Below are 15,385 nucleotides of genomic sequence, written 5' to 3'. Positions count from 1 at the left end.
TCGGGGGGAGGGGGGAAGAATTAAGACTCACATGTCTAAATTTCTGAAACAGTTCTTGGAAAGTAGGGGAAAAGATAAACTCTGAGCTATTATGTATCTCCATATAGACCCATAGCACTTACAGTTTCAGTTTAGGAACTCAAGAGGAAAATATGGAGCTCAGGTCAAAAAAACAAAACAAAACAAAACAAAATATCAAAATACCAAAACCCACAACCCTCCGCCCTCCCCAAAAAACAATCCAAGAACAGAATTGAATGGATACAACTCCAGTGATTTTATCCAGATGAGGCCACTGGGAGGCAACAGCCCATGTTAGAGCATCACAAATGTCATCAAACTAAAATTTATCTACAAGACAGCTACAAATAAGTATAGTATTCAGCTCTAGAAAGAGAGGTAATCCAAACTAACCCTTGTCAAAATCCCAAATAAAACATTTCAGAGTCTTTGAATAAAATTCATAACTTTTTTGCAACCAAAATTTATAGCAATTTTTTTTTCCTCCTCTGTTCTGTACAAAAATTCACCTATTTCTACAAGCGCTGATAGCTTATATGGCTTTACATTTCCTGGAGGAAACTTCAAATTACATAGTACAGTTTTCAGCCAAAAAAAATATTATGCATTTCTTGCCTGGAAAGGAATTCCTGTTCAAGCTGGAATCCTGGAAACAACGTTTCATATAAGAGCTTATGTTGAATATGGACCAGTAGGCAATGTGATTAGCAGTAAAAGTTACTGAGAAATGTATGTTTGTCCTATAGGATGGTGCATATCTCTTGAGATATTCTGAATGCCTAGAGCTTTGTGGAAGAGGCACTGAAATTTGCAGCATCAAGATCAATAATTTTTGTCCCCCTTCTTGCCTGTGGGCCATAGCGTCACCAACACTGAAGTTAATTGTCCCTAAAATGCTAAATACAGACCAACCTAGGCTTGCTGAACAACAAAAGTCTGTGGACAATATACATTGCCCAATTAGCATGCTCTATTTGGCTTGGTCAAATAATGTCGAGCATCCTATTTTTCCTTTAACACTGAAAAAGCATTTAGTCAATAAATTTGTTTTGAGTAACATAAATGTTATTTGTGATGGTTCTCACAACATAAGGGCTGATGAGGCATTCATTCCCAGTAGCTGCCGTTGTTACTGGGGGGTTTGTATTTTAGACAGTGTAAGTAGGACAGACTGTTCTTGTCTCTCATGTTTTATTTATCTGTGAAGCCAAGGGTTTCACAGTAAAGGAAGTATATAGCTTACACAGAGTGGAAGTTAAAACAGCACAAATGTGCTAATGCACGTCTCAAAATGTGCCTGAAGAGACCTCATTATTCTACTCGGTTTAAACTGCAAGGAAGAGAGCGATCTCTGGAAAAACAGGGTGTGAAGCTGGATAATTCAAGTCCTTGTTCTGTTGAAAAAAAATTTCTGCATCAGTTTTCTGATGTGCTAAATAGAAAAATATAAATATTTTTAACTTTATCCCAATTCTCCTTTCGTTCAAAAAATGTCCTATAAAAAAAGGTCTAGACAAAGAATGTAAACTCTATTGCAAAAGTCCATATTTAAGAAAAGTGCTTGTTTCATATTTTTCACTTTTTAACCACTATAAGGGAAGACGACTCATAATGAAAAGGTTCTTACCTTTCAGTTTCACCTGTAACTGCTGAAGGTATGTTAATTATCCTGTTGATTAAAGCTATTCTGCTAAACAAGAAGAATACTGTTTCCAATCCCTTTGTTCCATAAACACTATTCTCGGGTCCATCCTTCTTTCCAGTTTGTCCTTCAGTTGTAGCAAGGTACTTGTTTGATAAATCAAGCACTCTTTTTGAAAACAAGTTGATTAGTGCGTGTTCTTCCAGGACACCACAATCGGTACATTTCCATCCTGGCAGCGTTAGTGATAGGTGGTTTTCATTTGACACAAGTCCAAAAGAAACAGGACACTGAAGCCTCAAGATATCCAAGTGTCTAACACAAAGATTGTCTATTTCTTTATCTACACCCCATGGTAAGAGACATGACAAAAGCAGTTTAGCTGTATCAGTGGCGACGTTCACATCAATGTTTCCTAATGGCTGCATTCTAATCTTTCTTGAACTCTTCATTTTTTTCTGTCTTTTAATGCCACCACTTTCTTCCAAAGGCCTGTTTTTATCCCTACAGACCTGGTTTGAACAAACAGTATCTCCTTTCCCATCCACTGGATTTATGGAGCCAGAAGTTTTATTTCTTTTTAACGTCAGTGGCCTTTTCTCAGTAGTACTTTTGGGTCTTTCTAGAATGCCATAGGTGTGAAATGAATTTGATGACTTTAATCCATTGAGTTGAGATGACAGCAGAAGTTCCTCAAGTTTTTCCAGATCAAACAGGAGAATATGAAAGTTTGCATTGTTCCATTTTGTGTTAAATGGTATAATAGTAAAGGGCTGTTGGATGCAGCTGGTATCAGGTAACTGAAAGAAAAATATCCAAGTTTTATAAGGATGACCTTAATGTGTCAATAAAAACTATTTTCCTCCTCAGTTTTAGTTTTTAGGTGCATTTTAAAACATAAAGTCTAGAATAGTAATTCCTTTTAAGCAAAAAATGGAAATATTTTGTAAATATTGGCATTATGAATTTTTCGAAAGATTTTTTTTTTTAATAGGAAATGCAATATTACAGAGAACCACAGAACTTGCAGAAATGTTTGCTGGAAAGAATGTCTGTAGGTCATCTCATCAAACCTCCCGCTCTACAGACTTTTGTGTTACTGATATTTTTATGAAACTGATGGTATTTCAGAATCCATTTTCTGAGAAAAACAAACATGAAAATCATCCAGTTGTAATTTGGAAGAAAAATCCCATTGCTTCTGCATACAACTAAAAAACATATCAGAAACTGAACTAGATGACAGTTGAATCTTTAAGAATACTCCAATAAATTCCCATCATAAAGACAAAATTCTACATTTTTGTCTGAGAGAGACTCGAGATGAGTTTGTAGGAGAGCAACTACTTTCTTTCACAGGAACCATCATGCTGCACTACCAAGCAGCATTCCATGAAGGTACTGGGAGGATCATCCAATGGTAAAGTTATGAGATTGTGACACTTCTTATATCAGAATCCTGCTGTATCTATTAAAGAGGTATCTTTTTACCTTCATGGGAACAGCAGACCTGAGGGAGTATAAATTCCTTGTTGATGCTTTCGCCCTTTTCTTTAAGCATTTATGACTTGTACGTTTTTATTGTCCCGCACAAGCCTATGCTTTCAGCACCGAGTTCAGTCTAGCCATTTCACCTTTGTAAGTAAACATGTGCGAGCTGAAAGAAAGTATCAAGAAGCCAACTTTCCAGCCCAGTGATACTCTTGCAAACAATCATGCCAGCTTCGGTGTCACAAGTGATACAGACTCTTCTAGATTTTCCTGTGAATGCAAAGAACTGTTTCTGTTGAAAATAGATGAATCTTAAAAGCAATCATCAAGGCTTAGTAAACAGGGCAACAGCTGGCTTTAACTTGGATGTAATGTTGATTAACTCTTTTTTCTCAAAACCACTCCTTATCTAACTCCTTTTACATTTCAACCTGATTTTATACGAGTAGCTATTTTTAAACTGTTAATATTGTAGTTATGAATAACACAAGGAAAAAATTGACTTTCTATAATCTCTAAGTTATTTGACTATATAGTTTTGGGTAATAATATAATTTGTCTTTCTGTTATTTATAGAATGATGCTCCCACCAGATGAGGATGTGCTTTAAATACATAATCTTATTTAAAGATCTCCATAGGGAGTCATAAGTAAGAGATTACAACTGCTTGTTCAGGTTTTCTTTTTATCCCTTTCCTTTTTCCTTTTTAAAAAATAATACATTGTAGTTAAGCACTAGGATTATTTTAATCTTTAATTATGCTGTTTCCTAATACATAGGGAGAACTCCATGGAATGCAAACACTGGAATTCACAAGCTAGCTTTGACATTAATAGAAGCTATTATTATTTGGCCTATCATTTTCATTTTCTCTGTTCTATATTTTTTTATTTTGTTGATCAACGTTTAGAAACCTTTTAGGAAAATCACCATTCAAACACAGGAAAATACTGTGATAATGTCAATCTGTTGAAGCATCTGGTGATGCTACTGTGTGTGAAGTCACAATAAATGTTTATTGGCAATATGAAAGTTTATTGACATTGATCCTAAAAGCATCTACCAAGTTATCTTAGCTCTCTGCCATAGGCATTTCATTCCATTGAAAGAAGGTGGACATCTAAAGCTTCAGACATAAAACACTATTTAGGAAATATGGATGAGATATTCTCTGTAACAGAGGATGACAGAAAATGGAAGGAAACCCATAAAACTAACTATGAACTAGAAAGCTGGGAATAGCATTTGATGATGGATACTGAAAAACAGATTAAAAGATATTTACATTCTGTACTGTGCCTTTCCTGAAGTTCCAAAAGTATTTCACAAAAATAAATTCTACTACATTCAGATAAATACCATCATTATCTTTAATTTTTTTTTCAAATGTACATATGAAGAGTTTGGTAAATCAGTGTCAAAAAATAGCTAATAACAATTGCAATAACAAAGTATGACTTGTATCTGAAGCACACAGTCCAGCTTTGATGCCTCCCTGTTGCCAACACACAGGCTTCAGTAATGAAAAAAATCTCTTTTTCCTTCTTTTCAGACGATTTTTCCTCAACTCAGACTCAGTTATCACAGGATTGTCTTTCAAACCCGCTTAAGCAGATAGTACTGTATATATCCAAATATAAAGCCATTCGAGCCTTACTACTCTCCCAGTGAATTTCAAATGATCATGTCAAAAAAGAATTAATTCAGTAATATAGAGGCTCCCTTCAATTCTGCAAGTTAAATGACCACCACACTACAATGTACTGAACACAACCTAGAGATTTTGATAATCATAATTTTGAAAGACAGTGTAAAGGCATCTTTTCTAGTTTACCATTGCTAGTTTTAAATTTTATTTTTGACATAGCCAACTTTCTAATTCCCTATTTACAGATCTCTCCTGACCACCAATGTTCCAGCTAATTTTATTATTTAGCTGAAAAAGTGGGAAGATTTTGAAAAAATTATTTATTTAAAAAAAATCTTCTGGAAGCTATTACAGAGAGGGCAAACTGTATGACTTTTCAGAGCTTCAGTAATCTTATCCAGATTTTGAAAACCGATCTTTGTCCTCTTTGTTGATATCAAAGTGTATGAATCTAAAATAACTATAAATGTTAAGGTCTCCTGCTGTAGTTCAGTTGTGAAAACAAGCAGAATGTGCTACTTCTTTTTTGTGCATCACTAGCAGTAAATCTAACAAGGAGTTACTCCAAAGGAGGTATATGTTAGTCAAGAAAGAAAATTTTAGTAGTGAGAAGAGTCATGTTTTCATAAAGTGTAAGAATTGTCATGCTCAGGACTAAACCCAGGGTTTTATTGTCATGATACAGCTTACCACTTTTGTTGGAAACTGTGAAGCAGGAAGCACTTTTTAATTTTATTTTTTGTACATATGCATTATATCAAAATTAATCTAATAGCACCATCAGCCATTTCAGTTAAAATATTGGCTAGTCCCTAACAAAAACTGATGAATAAGTATCTCATGAAGCTTCTATAATTAACTATTAGATCTCCATTTAAACATTTCCAAATACCAAGGTAAAATAGCTACTTGAATTTTTTTTTTTTTAATTAACACATCACTCTCTGAACCTGAACAGTTTAGTAATGAGACTAGACCTCCTTTGTTCAAAATAAAGCCATTTGTGTGCTGATAACACTCCTGCTTAACAACTGGAACTTGGAAAATTTTTACTGATTGGAAAGATCTGCATTGCTTGATAAGGTTCCTGGAGTCCTTCACTTGTAAGCTTTAAAGAAACAAGAAGTCTGGCTACAGACCAAAATTATATCCTGAGACTCATGAACCTCTTGTGCATCATCTCAGACTGAACCACAGCAGAAAAATCCTTCTACATCCAGGAATGAGCAGGATGCAAGGCGGCTTTGAAGTGGCAAGCTATATTCCATGCATGGCAACTATCACCTCTGTAACAGCTCCCTAGTTTGCCGCTGAAGAGGTTTGAGTCAGGACAAGACAAGAGCCAAGGCAAAAAACTTTGCAGACTCACTTTAATTGATTTCTTCTGGCACAGAATCCATTCCTGCTCCTCAACTTACAAGCCTGTTCTTCTACCTCTTTTCTTCTCCCTTTACACATCTTTTCCAAACCACCTTAGCACCCAAGGCAAAGTTTACCCTTGTCTATGGGAAGGGGGAGGAAGGGGGCTATCCTTACTGTGGCCCCCAAATACATCAATACATGCCATTATCTTTAACAGGTTTAAGACAAACATACTACATAAAAATTTCATTGGAAGTACAATTCAAGTGTTATTTTACCTCGTTGCCTTCTCATCTCTAAAGGCCTTTTTCCACTGGGATCCAACTTGTTCTAGGAACACTATTCCACTTAAAACACACACTTCCATTAGTTGGCAGGGATTCCCATACTGTTTCAACTGCTCATATCTATATACACATGTACTTTCTCCACACACCAGCTTTCTTTACCAGATGCATTCTATTGTGGGTTTTGTGCTAAAAACAGTTTTGACAAGAATGGTCTTGACGTTCATTTTACATAAAGGAAATAAAGTGGCAAAATCACATGGTAGATTTTTTAGAAGGCAAACCAGACTCAAAATATACTCAGACATCCCTTTGATACCACTTAAAAGAAATTTCTCAGTTTTCACAGTGTGGGTAGCATCAACTTCTATGTAAAACAAGTCCTGAAGTATGAAATGTGACTTTTTCTTACAGACTTTTGGCCTTCTTCATCCGTTGTGTTCTCACTTTATCCCAAACATAACAGGATAAAAGTAACAGAAAATTGCCCCCAAAGTTCCCAGTGGGTACAGAATGAAACATGCTGTCTATAAAGCATAAATGTGAGCTATTCTGCCGATCGTAATCAGGTTTTTTTTTTTAAATTATGTTAACATTCAAGAGGTTTGTGTTCATTTGAGCTTTCTCTTATGAAAGATTATATTTTGATCCATTAACATTAAACAAGTTAGAAAAAAAAAAGATCAGTCCCCTCCTTTAGCCACTACTTGCCACCTGCAAAGGCTCAAGAAAATATTAGACAGAAATTGAACAACATTTTTAGGTGAAATTTTAGTTAGATTGTCATGGAGGGACAAGCTTTATTGAAGTATTGTCAAAGGATAATGGCAGATTCTTTCATTAACAGAAGCTGCACTGCTTCTGATTTTTTTTTGAGTGGAGGACTTTCTATCTCTTATTTGCCTGGGTTTTTTTAGCAGATTTATAGTTTGTTATTTTGACAGTCATTAGAGTACAGGATCTTAATACAGGCCCAATACAACAACACATTAAGTACATGAAAGTCTGTCAGATAAGCAAGACTTCCTCTTTTAAAGAGTAATTAGCTCATTATTAAATATTCTTACTGTAAAGAAGTGTGCTAATTTAAGCAGGAAAATACCATCATCCTACTGGCTGCTCTTGTGTATTGAATGGAGACACCCTGTGAACAAAGTAACTGTAACTTCACCCTTTCAAACAAGTATTTTTAAGCAAAATCCAATATGGAATCACAAAACCCACTGCATCTTATAGTCTTGAAGTTTCTTGATATGATAATTTCTGAAATATCACAATGAAGTTTGAGAATACAATACCAATATGCTCATTTCAATGAAATTAACTCTTATTTTTGTCATCTGTCTTTGCTGTAATCTGACCTTTAATTACACTACAAAGACAACAGAAACTTTAAAGAGCATTTACATGTTTGAACCACTTACTGTTCATTACCTCTGTGGCCAATGTCATTGGACATTAACATAAATAGGATTCTTTGTTTTTTAAAAACTAAAATGTGAAGAACCTCAGTTACAGAAATGAAAGAGGAGGGCTGGGCAGTAGAATTTGCCAACCAAAATGTATTGAGGGCTAAGAATATTCTGTCTCGATCATGCCAATCACTGAGATGTCAATAGAAGTTCAGAACCACATCTCATCATTGGTCTGGCTCTAGGATCACAAAAAATAAGCATGTTACACAGCTGCTAGTAAAAGTTATTTAGCTACTTCTACCCTGCCTTAAATTTGTACTTCATGGAGCTGTAAGAACTGTTTTAGCTGAAGCATGGCTACCACACTTAAGGGTCTTAAACATTAAACTTATATTGCCAATGACAACTCCATTGTCCATGATGCTTTATTCTTGATGGCAGGAAGCAATAAGTCTGTTTGGTTTTGTTTGTTTTGGGTTTGCATTTTTTGGGGGTTTTATTTTTTCAACTACAGAATAGCTTAGTAAATGTCTTTACTCGCATAGACATTTTTCTAACATTTTTAAAGAAAATAGTGGCATAACATATAATACACATGAGAAAGAACTATGTTTTAGGGACATGTTTGCAGGCGCCATCTCATTCATAGTTTTGCAAAACAGGAAACCCATAATTGTCTCATGGAATTGTCTCAGAAAACAAATACATAAACAATGCACAAAATGGCTGGCACAGTGTAAATTAAAGCATTAAATTCATTTCTAAATCCTCTGAGCCCTCAGTTGCTATAGATGGTAGTCGATAGTAGTGAAAAAAATTGCCTCCTTGAAATGTGCTTGGTGGACAGCAGCTTGATGATTGGCAGCACAAATAGAAGACAAACGAGAAAGCCTTCAATCTGCAGCTGATGCACAGGAAGAACATGGGGAGCTGAGTTTACAATAGAGAAAACATTACCAAGCTAATGGCACAGGCAATCATTTGACCACCATGCATCTCTGATAGCAGCAGGGCATCCATTTTCAGTTAAGTGTTAGAGTACCTTTTTGCTTTCTCTGACCACTGCAGGGGTAAAACAACCTAGTGCGTGAAACCCACTGACTGGTAATAAATTACTATATTGGATACTTTTTGTTTTCTTTCAGCAATGACTTTACTGTGTATTCCTGCTATCATTACCAATTAAAGTGGAGATCACGTTAGCAAGCTATATCTAACTGTATATCAGTCCCTATGCTCCAATTGCTTTGGCAAGTATCACAGGGTCAAGAGGCTCCTTTGACCTTTATCAGCTAAGTCTCTCTGACCACTCACTATTTGAAGCAATCTCAGCTGAACAGATGGACACTTTTGCCGACTCTATAAAGCTTAGAATATAAAGATAAATGAAATTGTGTTTGGGGGTTCAAACTGGTTTTGAGCATAAAATATTGTTAGCAAGTTCCACAAAAATCTCATATTTCAAATAGCACATCTTAAACCTATACCATGATCACACCACATCTTTATCTACTAGGAATTTTTTTTTTGCAGTTTCTACAGGTAATACTAAAAACTTGATAACTTACATGTCTAGCTAGTACAAAGTCACTTCTGAATTCAGATAGCCTAATTTAATTAATTTTATAAATAAAATGACAAGCAAGAAGAAAATTTAATGTAGCCTTTTACATGACAGGAGTTAGAGCAGCATACAGCACATGATCAAACAGATCATCCAGTGGAACAATAGTAAAACAGTTGGATACTGCTGAGCATTCAGAGAAGGCTTGGACCTTTGTTTCAAATTTCCCTACCTTAAGTTTCTTAAAAGCCCTTACTCTTTAAATTACTGCACCAAAATTTTAGTCATAAAATACATAAGAGAAGGCTTCAAATTCCCTAGGTGATGCTTGAAGAACTGGTAATAATTAGATATAAATGTGGTCTTGCAATCATATTTATGTATTTGTAACTGAAAAATAATCTATTGTTCAACAATAACATTGGTCTTTTGAGCTAAATCACATCAGCAAGTCTGCCCTGTTAAGTTCATAACCTTAAATAACAAATGTTATATAGGCTTAACTAGATTTAGTGTTGAAAATGTCTTAAATTGGGTAAAACCATACTATTTTTTACTTTCTTTTTTTTAAGCCTGGCTTGGTTTTCAGAAGAATAGATTCCCAAGAGGTACAATTCTGAACTGTATCTTTCTGCAGGATGTCATGGATATTTCATAAGAATACTTCCCCAAAACATTTTTTAGCCCTTCATTCTAATATCATCCCAATTCAACTAACAATTCAAACCAGTCTTACTAACAATGACCCTACTGTGATTTGCAAATACACAGCTGTCTTATTTTCTTGCTCAGCTGAAAGGATGAACAACCCAGGATACGTGCAAAGTTGCATTTAGTTAAAAATAGTTATAAACAGCAGGTATATAATTGAAATGGCTCTTAACATACACGATCTCTAAAAGAAGCTGCATGGGAAGAAAGGATGCAAATTATCAGCTACGCTTTCATCTCCACATAAAGACCATATGCACCTTCTAATCCAATACAGCCCCTACTGACAACCCACACATGCACTCTCCTATGTCTAACCCTACCTATCTCCTGAAGCTTCAATTCAGGGAGCACGTGAACACTTCCTGTCACTAAAAGCATCCATAGCCTCCCAAAACGGGCTCCTGAAATATGTCAGGCCTACCCGCTCCAGAGCAATGCAGGCCTTATGCATAGGGTGAAGATCACAGAGAGTAAAGGTGTTACTATAGCAAGGTCATTCATATTCCTTACCTTCACACACTTCAACTTAGTCATAGGACAGAGGAAGCTCTTGAGGGGGGCATTCAGAACTTATTCTTCTTATTCATTTACCCTTTTTAAACCCCAGTACTCACATATAAAGAACAAAGTGTAAAAAGCCTGGAGTCAGTAGTGGTGCCCCACTTTGCTTTCACACGCAATCTTTGTTTGACCTGAGGCTTCATCATTTGGACCATGCAGTCCCAAACAAAGGTGTCCGTTCATGATTAATTTTCCCATATGAACTAGTTTAAAGAAACTGCTTTGAACTTGCCTGACATTACTTTTATTATATTATTCATTACTACAACTCTGGTCATATTACTGAGGATGCCCAGATCCTCCTAAGAATTTCTCTCCCACACAGAAAAGGCTACAATGGTTTTTGAGCTTAAATCACCAATGTTTGTCTATCAGTTTAACTGCAACATAAGCAGAGTCAACCTCTTTCCTTCCAACACTAAAAGCTATTTTTTTTTAATCCCAGTGGAGAATGTTACTATCTTCGCAGCACTTTGAACAGTAATTGTGGCATCACTCCTGGTGAGTCTGTGCTACAACGTAAGTAATTAAGCCAAGAAGTCTTCAAGCTCAAGCTGTGTGATGAATAGACTAAGCAACTGGATAAACCTCCTTTTTTATCATGTACGGAAGACCACGATCAGGCAGATTGTTGGCCAGATGGATCTACTGGGCACAACAAATTTTTAATTGTTCAGCAAGAATTGTTAACACATCTAGTGCTCAATGTAGAGACTTGGTACGAAAATCAAATGTTTCTCATATTTTGTTTTCATGTCCACACTGCTTCCTCATCACAAATGCTGAACTTAAATTTTTCATTGGATTTAATGCAAATGTACATATAAAAGTGATCCTGGAGACAAATCATAAGACAGTATCAAAGAATAACTAGTAAGTAAAGCTAATATACTGAATATTCTTCACATTAGGTTTCAGCAGCAGGAAACAAGTCTACATTTTGTTTTTCAGGAAAATATTTGAAGAAATATATGTGATATACAGACAACTTTATCCAGGCAACTTTTGCTTTGCTCTAGAACTCATATCACTACCCGTCTGGGCACACACTATCAGAAAGGCAATTCTAAACACAATACCTTTGACAAAGTCTCTTCTAACATTTTTATTATAGAAAGAATATAAAAATGAACTGGAGAACCACTCATCTCAAAATAAGATCAGACATTAACACGGACAGTCCCTCCACCATTAAAAGTTTAGATGGAAGGGAAGGGTAAGGTATTTTTCAAATGAAGTCTTATTAATTTACATATTCATTATTCAAATACTGTGTATCTTACTAAATTAATTTACCTTGAATGTAGAAGTAAATTCCCTAACCATATCTTTAGAAATATATCAGGTTCAGCGATGAGTGGTAGACAAAACATTGTCAGATTTACTCAGCACGTGGGAAGAAAAGCTGTAAGATGGAACATCTCCCTTGTTTCCTACATCATCAACTGGACAAACAACGCTACAGCAATCCACAAAACAGACTACTGACTCATGGATCTAGGAATTACTATACTGAACAATTTACTGGATGAATGAACATCCAAATATCTGTGAGAATAATGCTGAACACAGATACTACCAACACGACCTTAGAAAGAGGGTAAAAGCATGAGAATATTGCTTTTTTTCTAAGAAGGATTGATGTATATAAAAATTAAGTTACCAACCCATGGCTGGCTGCTGACTCCAACAGAAATAACGTATTTGCCCTGGGCTGCTCTGATAGTGCATATCCCATATTGGATTATAAGAGTCCCACCCATAACATTTATCTATGTAAAAAGTACTAGATAAAATCCTAAGCAAGTGGCTTTCTACTAAAGAACAACTACAACCAAAAATCGTGAGATTAAATTCTTAAATATTAAATATTAAAATCCTGTCTGGCCTAGAAAAAGACATTCTTGGCGACTCAGGAATAGACAAGCTGGACTTTCTTCAGATCCTATATCATTCTAGGACATATAAGGACAGCAGCTAATTCTTTGTACCCATAGATATCACACTGTTCTTTCCTTAAGAGCTGTTCAATCTTACTGAAGGCAGTAGAACTGCAGAGGCTTCCAAGAGGACAATATTTGCAAACAAGCGTTCTCAGACATACCTGGTTGGTTGATTCACCCTTTCTCATAAGTGTTGCAAGAACCAGATTTGACCACCAGAACAATAAAGGTTTGAGTATTAATATGTAGAAAAACATGTAAAGAGAATGGAAATGAAAGCACTGCTGTCGTGTGCTTTAAATTGAACACAGTTTAGCTTAGCATTTCATTTCTGCAATTTAACTGAGACAAGAGACTCAGTTATCAGAAGGAAGCTTGCACACAGCAAGTCTTTCTGCTGCAGAGTAAGGTTTGGTGTTGCAAGTCCTAGTTCTATAAATGCATTTAATTTGTCAATGTATTTCTGAAAAAGTAACTTTTTTTTTTTTTGGATGGCTGTATGAGGCAGAAACCAAGGAAAATGTCACAGATTTGAATTCCTTTTGATACTTTTCTTCTCTAAAATAATACTAATTAAGCTATTAGAGGACAGGAACTTAATGTTTAGAATAGAAAATATTATTATTGCAAGTGTAAAGATTCCACCATCCTCCTATCATGGATGGTGAAGAATTCTTAAGAACATCTCTGTACAACACGAAAATACAAAGGTTATAACAAAGATGATGTAATTTATTTTAGAATTATTAGAATTAGGTAGAGTACTTACAAGGAAAATCAATTAGGCTGATCTATAGAAGAAACTGCATCTTAGGGACTAGAAAGTAGTAAAGGTCAAGTGTGAGATACGAAAATTCAAACTGTATACAACTCCACACCCAGAATTAAAAAGAACAATCATAAGTGGAGAATACGATACCATGAACAGCACTTCAGTAGGATAGAAACTGTATGTTTCTATCCATAAAGATATGTCTCTAAAAAACAAACTACAAACTTCCAAGGGACCAAGAAGGCAATTGCAGCATGACAGTTGAGGTATGGGAGAAGATGAAGACTACAACAGCAACAGCTAGGTTAGCTTCAATAAACAGTCCTTCAATGTGAAATACTTCACAAGCACTAGGGATGTTGACCTTAGAATTACTTCTAGTGGGACACTGTAGCACCTTCTTTAGCATAGGCTCTGATTAATTGTCCAGGGAGGGAAAACAAAAAATTTAAGTCAGTTACCTTCAGTATAATAACAGAGAAAAAACCCAAACTTTGTATAAGCATATAGAAACAGTGTCTAAAATATATAGTTGAAATAAATAGTTAAGGCTTATTCTCATATTTCTGTCAGCCTGCATTACTTACTATCCACATCTGCAAGAGTAAAATGTGCTACAATAACAACTTTTTGCTTTCATTTTGCTTTGAGGTAATCAATGGAGAAAACACTGAAATCAACAAATTCTTGAATTGGTGGACCAATTCAGAAAACTGCAGTAAATTTCAGCAAAGTTGACACGTGATCCAAGCTACCAATATTTCTCAGGATCATGATGCTTTTTAACTGATACCAATTTAATCTCATAAGTCTAAAGTTATTATTTCACTGCAGCTATGTTGCTACCTTGGTCCCTTGATAAAATACTTAATTGTGAAATTTTACAGGAAATGTAGTACTGAAGTCCTTTGCATCCAAGTTACGGAGCTGGGGGTAGGGAAAGGTGGGAATATATATATATATATATATGTATACACACACATATACACACCCCCCCCTCTCTGTTTCTTCACTCATTTTCCTACTACACTTAATTAATATACTACTAAATATAGGTTCTGAACACCAGTAAAAAAAAGTAGAAATGCCCTGGGAGCAACAACATAAAAGGTTACCAACTTTAAGAAGTGTTCTGCTACTTTCTGTTCTGCTTTGTTCTTAATAATCCACTTCATAGAAGTGATCAAGATCTGTAATTCCTCATTAATGCTACTCTAAATATTACAAAAGGAAAGAAATAAAAAGAACCCATGTCTAACATACCATTGTTTATGGTACCACTCCTGATTTTTTATTTGATTAGTATTATTTGGCATTTGTTCTTGTAACTTGTTTCCATTTTTCTATCAATTTCTCCATCAGTAAGATTTAGCTCGTAGTTATTTTCCAGGCTTCCAATAACAACTTTATTTTCAAATTGCATCCTTTACTATACTAAAACAAATAACTGCTTCTGTCCTACAGTCTTCATTTGTCTTTTACTTGCTCTGTGCCGCAACATAACAGATATTTCTTTTATTATTTATGGTTTCTGTACATTTTTGTTTCTTGTTTTAAGCAACTATAAAAAGACAAACTCTGGCTTCCCTACCAAGGAAATACCTTTGTTTCAGAAGCATCTTGCCTTTAGATATTTTCTTTAGAGAGGAATATGTAAGCTACTACATAAGTAAATACTAAGTTCTTTAGAACAACTATTACTAGGTAGGTCAATTTGAAAGATTTAAAATGCATTTAGAAGTGTTACAGTACAGTAACTGGTACTTAACTGCTCTGGTTATAATTATTTCTAATAAGTGCATATATCAAAATGAATTTTTACAGATCCTGTGTAAACCCTTATTCAGACACTTTGACTCTACTTTGTGTACCATGTATTAATGCTCAAAGAATAGTAAGAATAAGTTTATCATTAGTTAATTGTCAGGTTAATACATCAAACAATAAATATACCTAACATCCCT

General features: G+C 35.1%; 1 protein-coding gene across 3 annotated transcripts in view; it reads right to left on the bottom strand.

Annotated features, from left to right (window-relative positions):
* Positions 1-15,385, bottom strand: part of WDR72 (WD repeat domain 72) — a 124,029-nt gene that overhangs the window by 57,885 nt on the left and 50,759 nt on the right. For all 3 annotated transcript variants that reach the window (XM_063347147.1, XM_063347146.1, XM_063347148.1), the window contains one exon: positions 1,649-2,463. In XM_063347147.1, coding sequence (XP_063203217.1) covers positions 1,649-2,463 — 815 coding nt within the window. The remainder of the gene's footprint in view (positions 1-1,648; positions 2,464-15,385) is intronic.

Source organism: Chroicocephalus ridibundus, chromosome 9 (genome assembly GCF_963924245.1).
Source record: "Chroicocephalus ridibundus chromosome 9, bChrRid1.1, whole genome shotgun sequence".
Classification (NCBI taxonomy): domain Eukaryota; kingdom Metazoa; phylum Chordata; class Aves; order Charadriiformes; family Laridae; genus Chroicocephalus; species Chroicocephalus ridibundus.
Note: the sequence above shows the minus strand (reverse complement) of the source record. Positions and strands in the feature narration are given on the sequence as shown.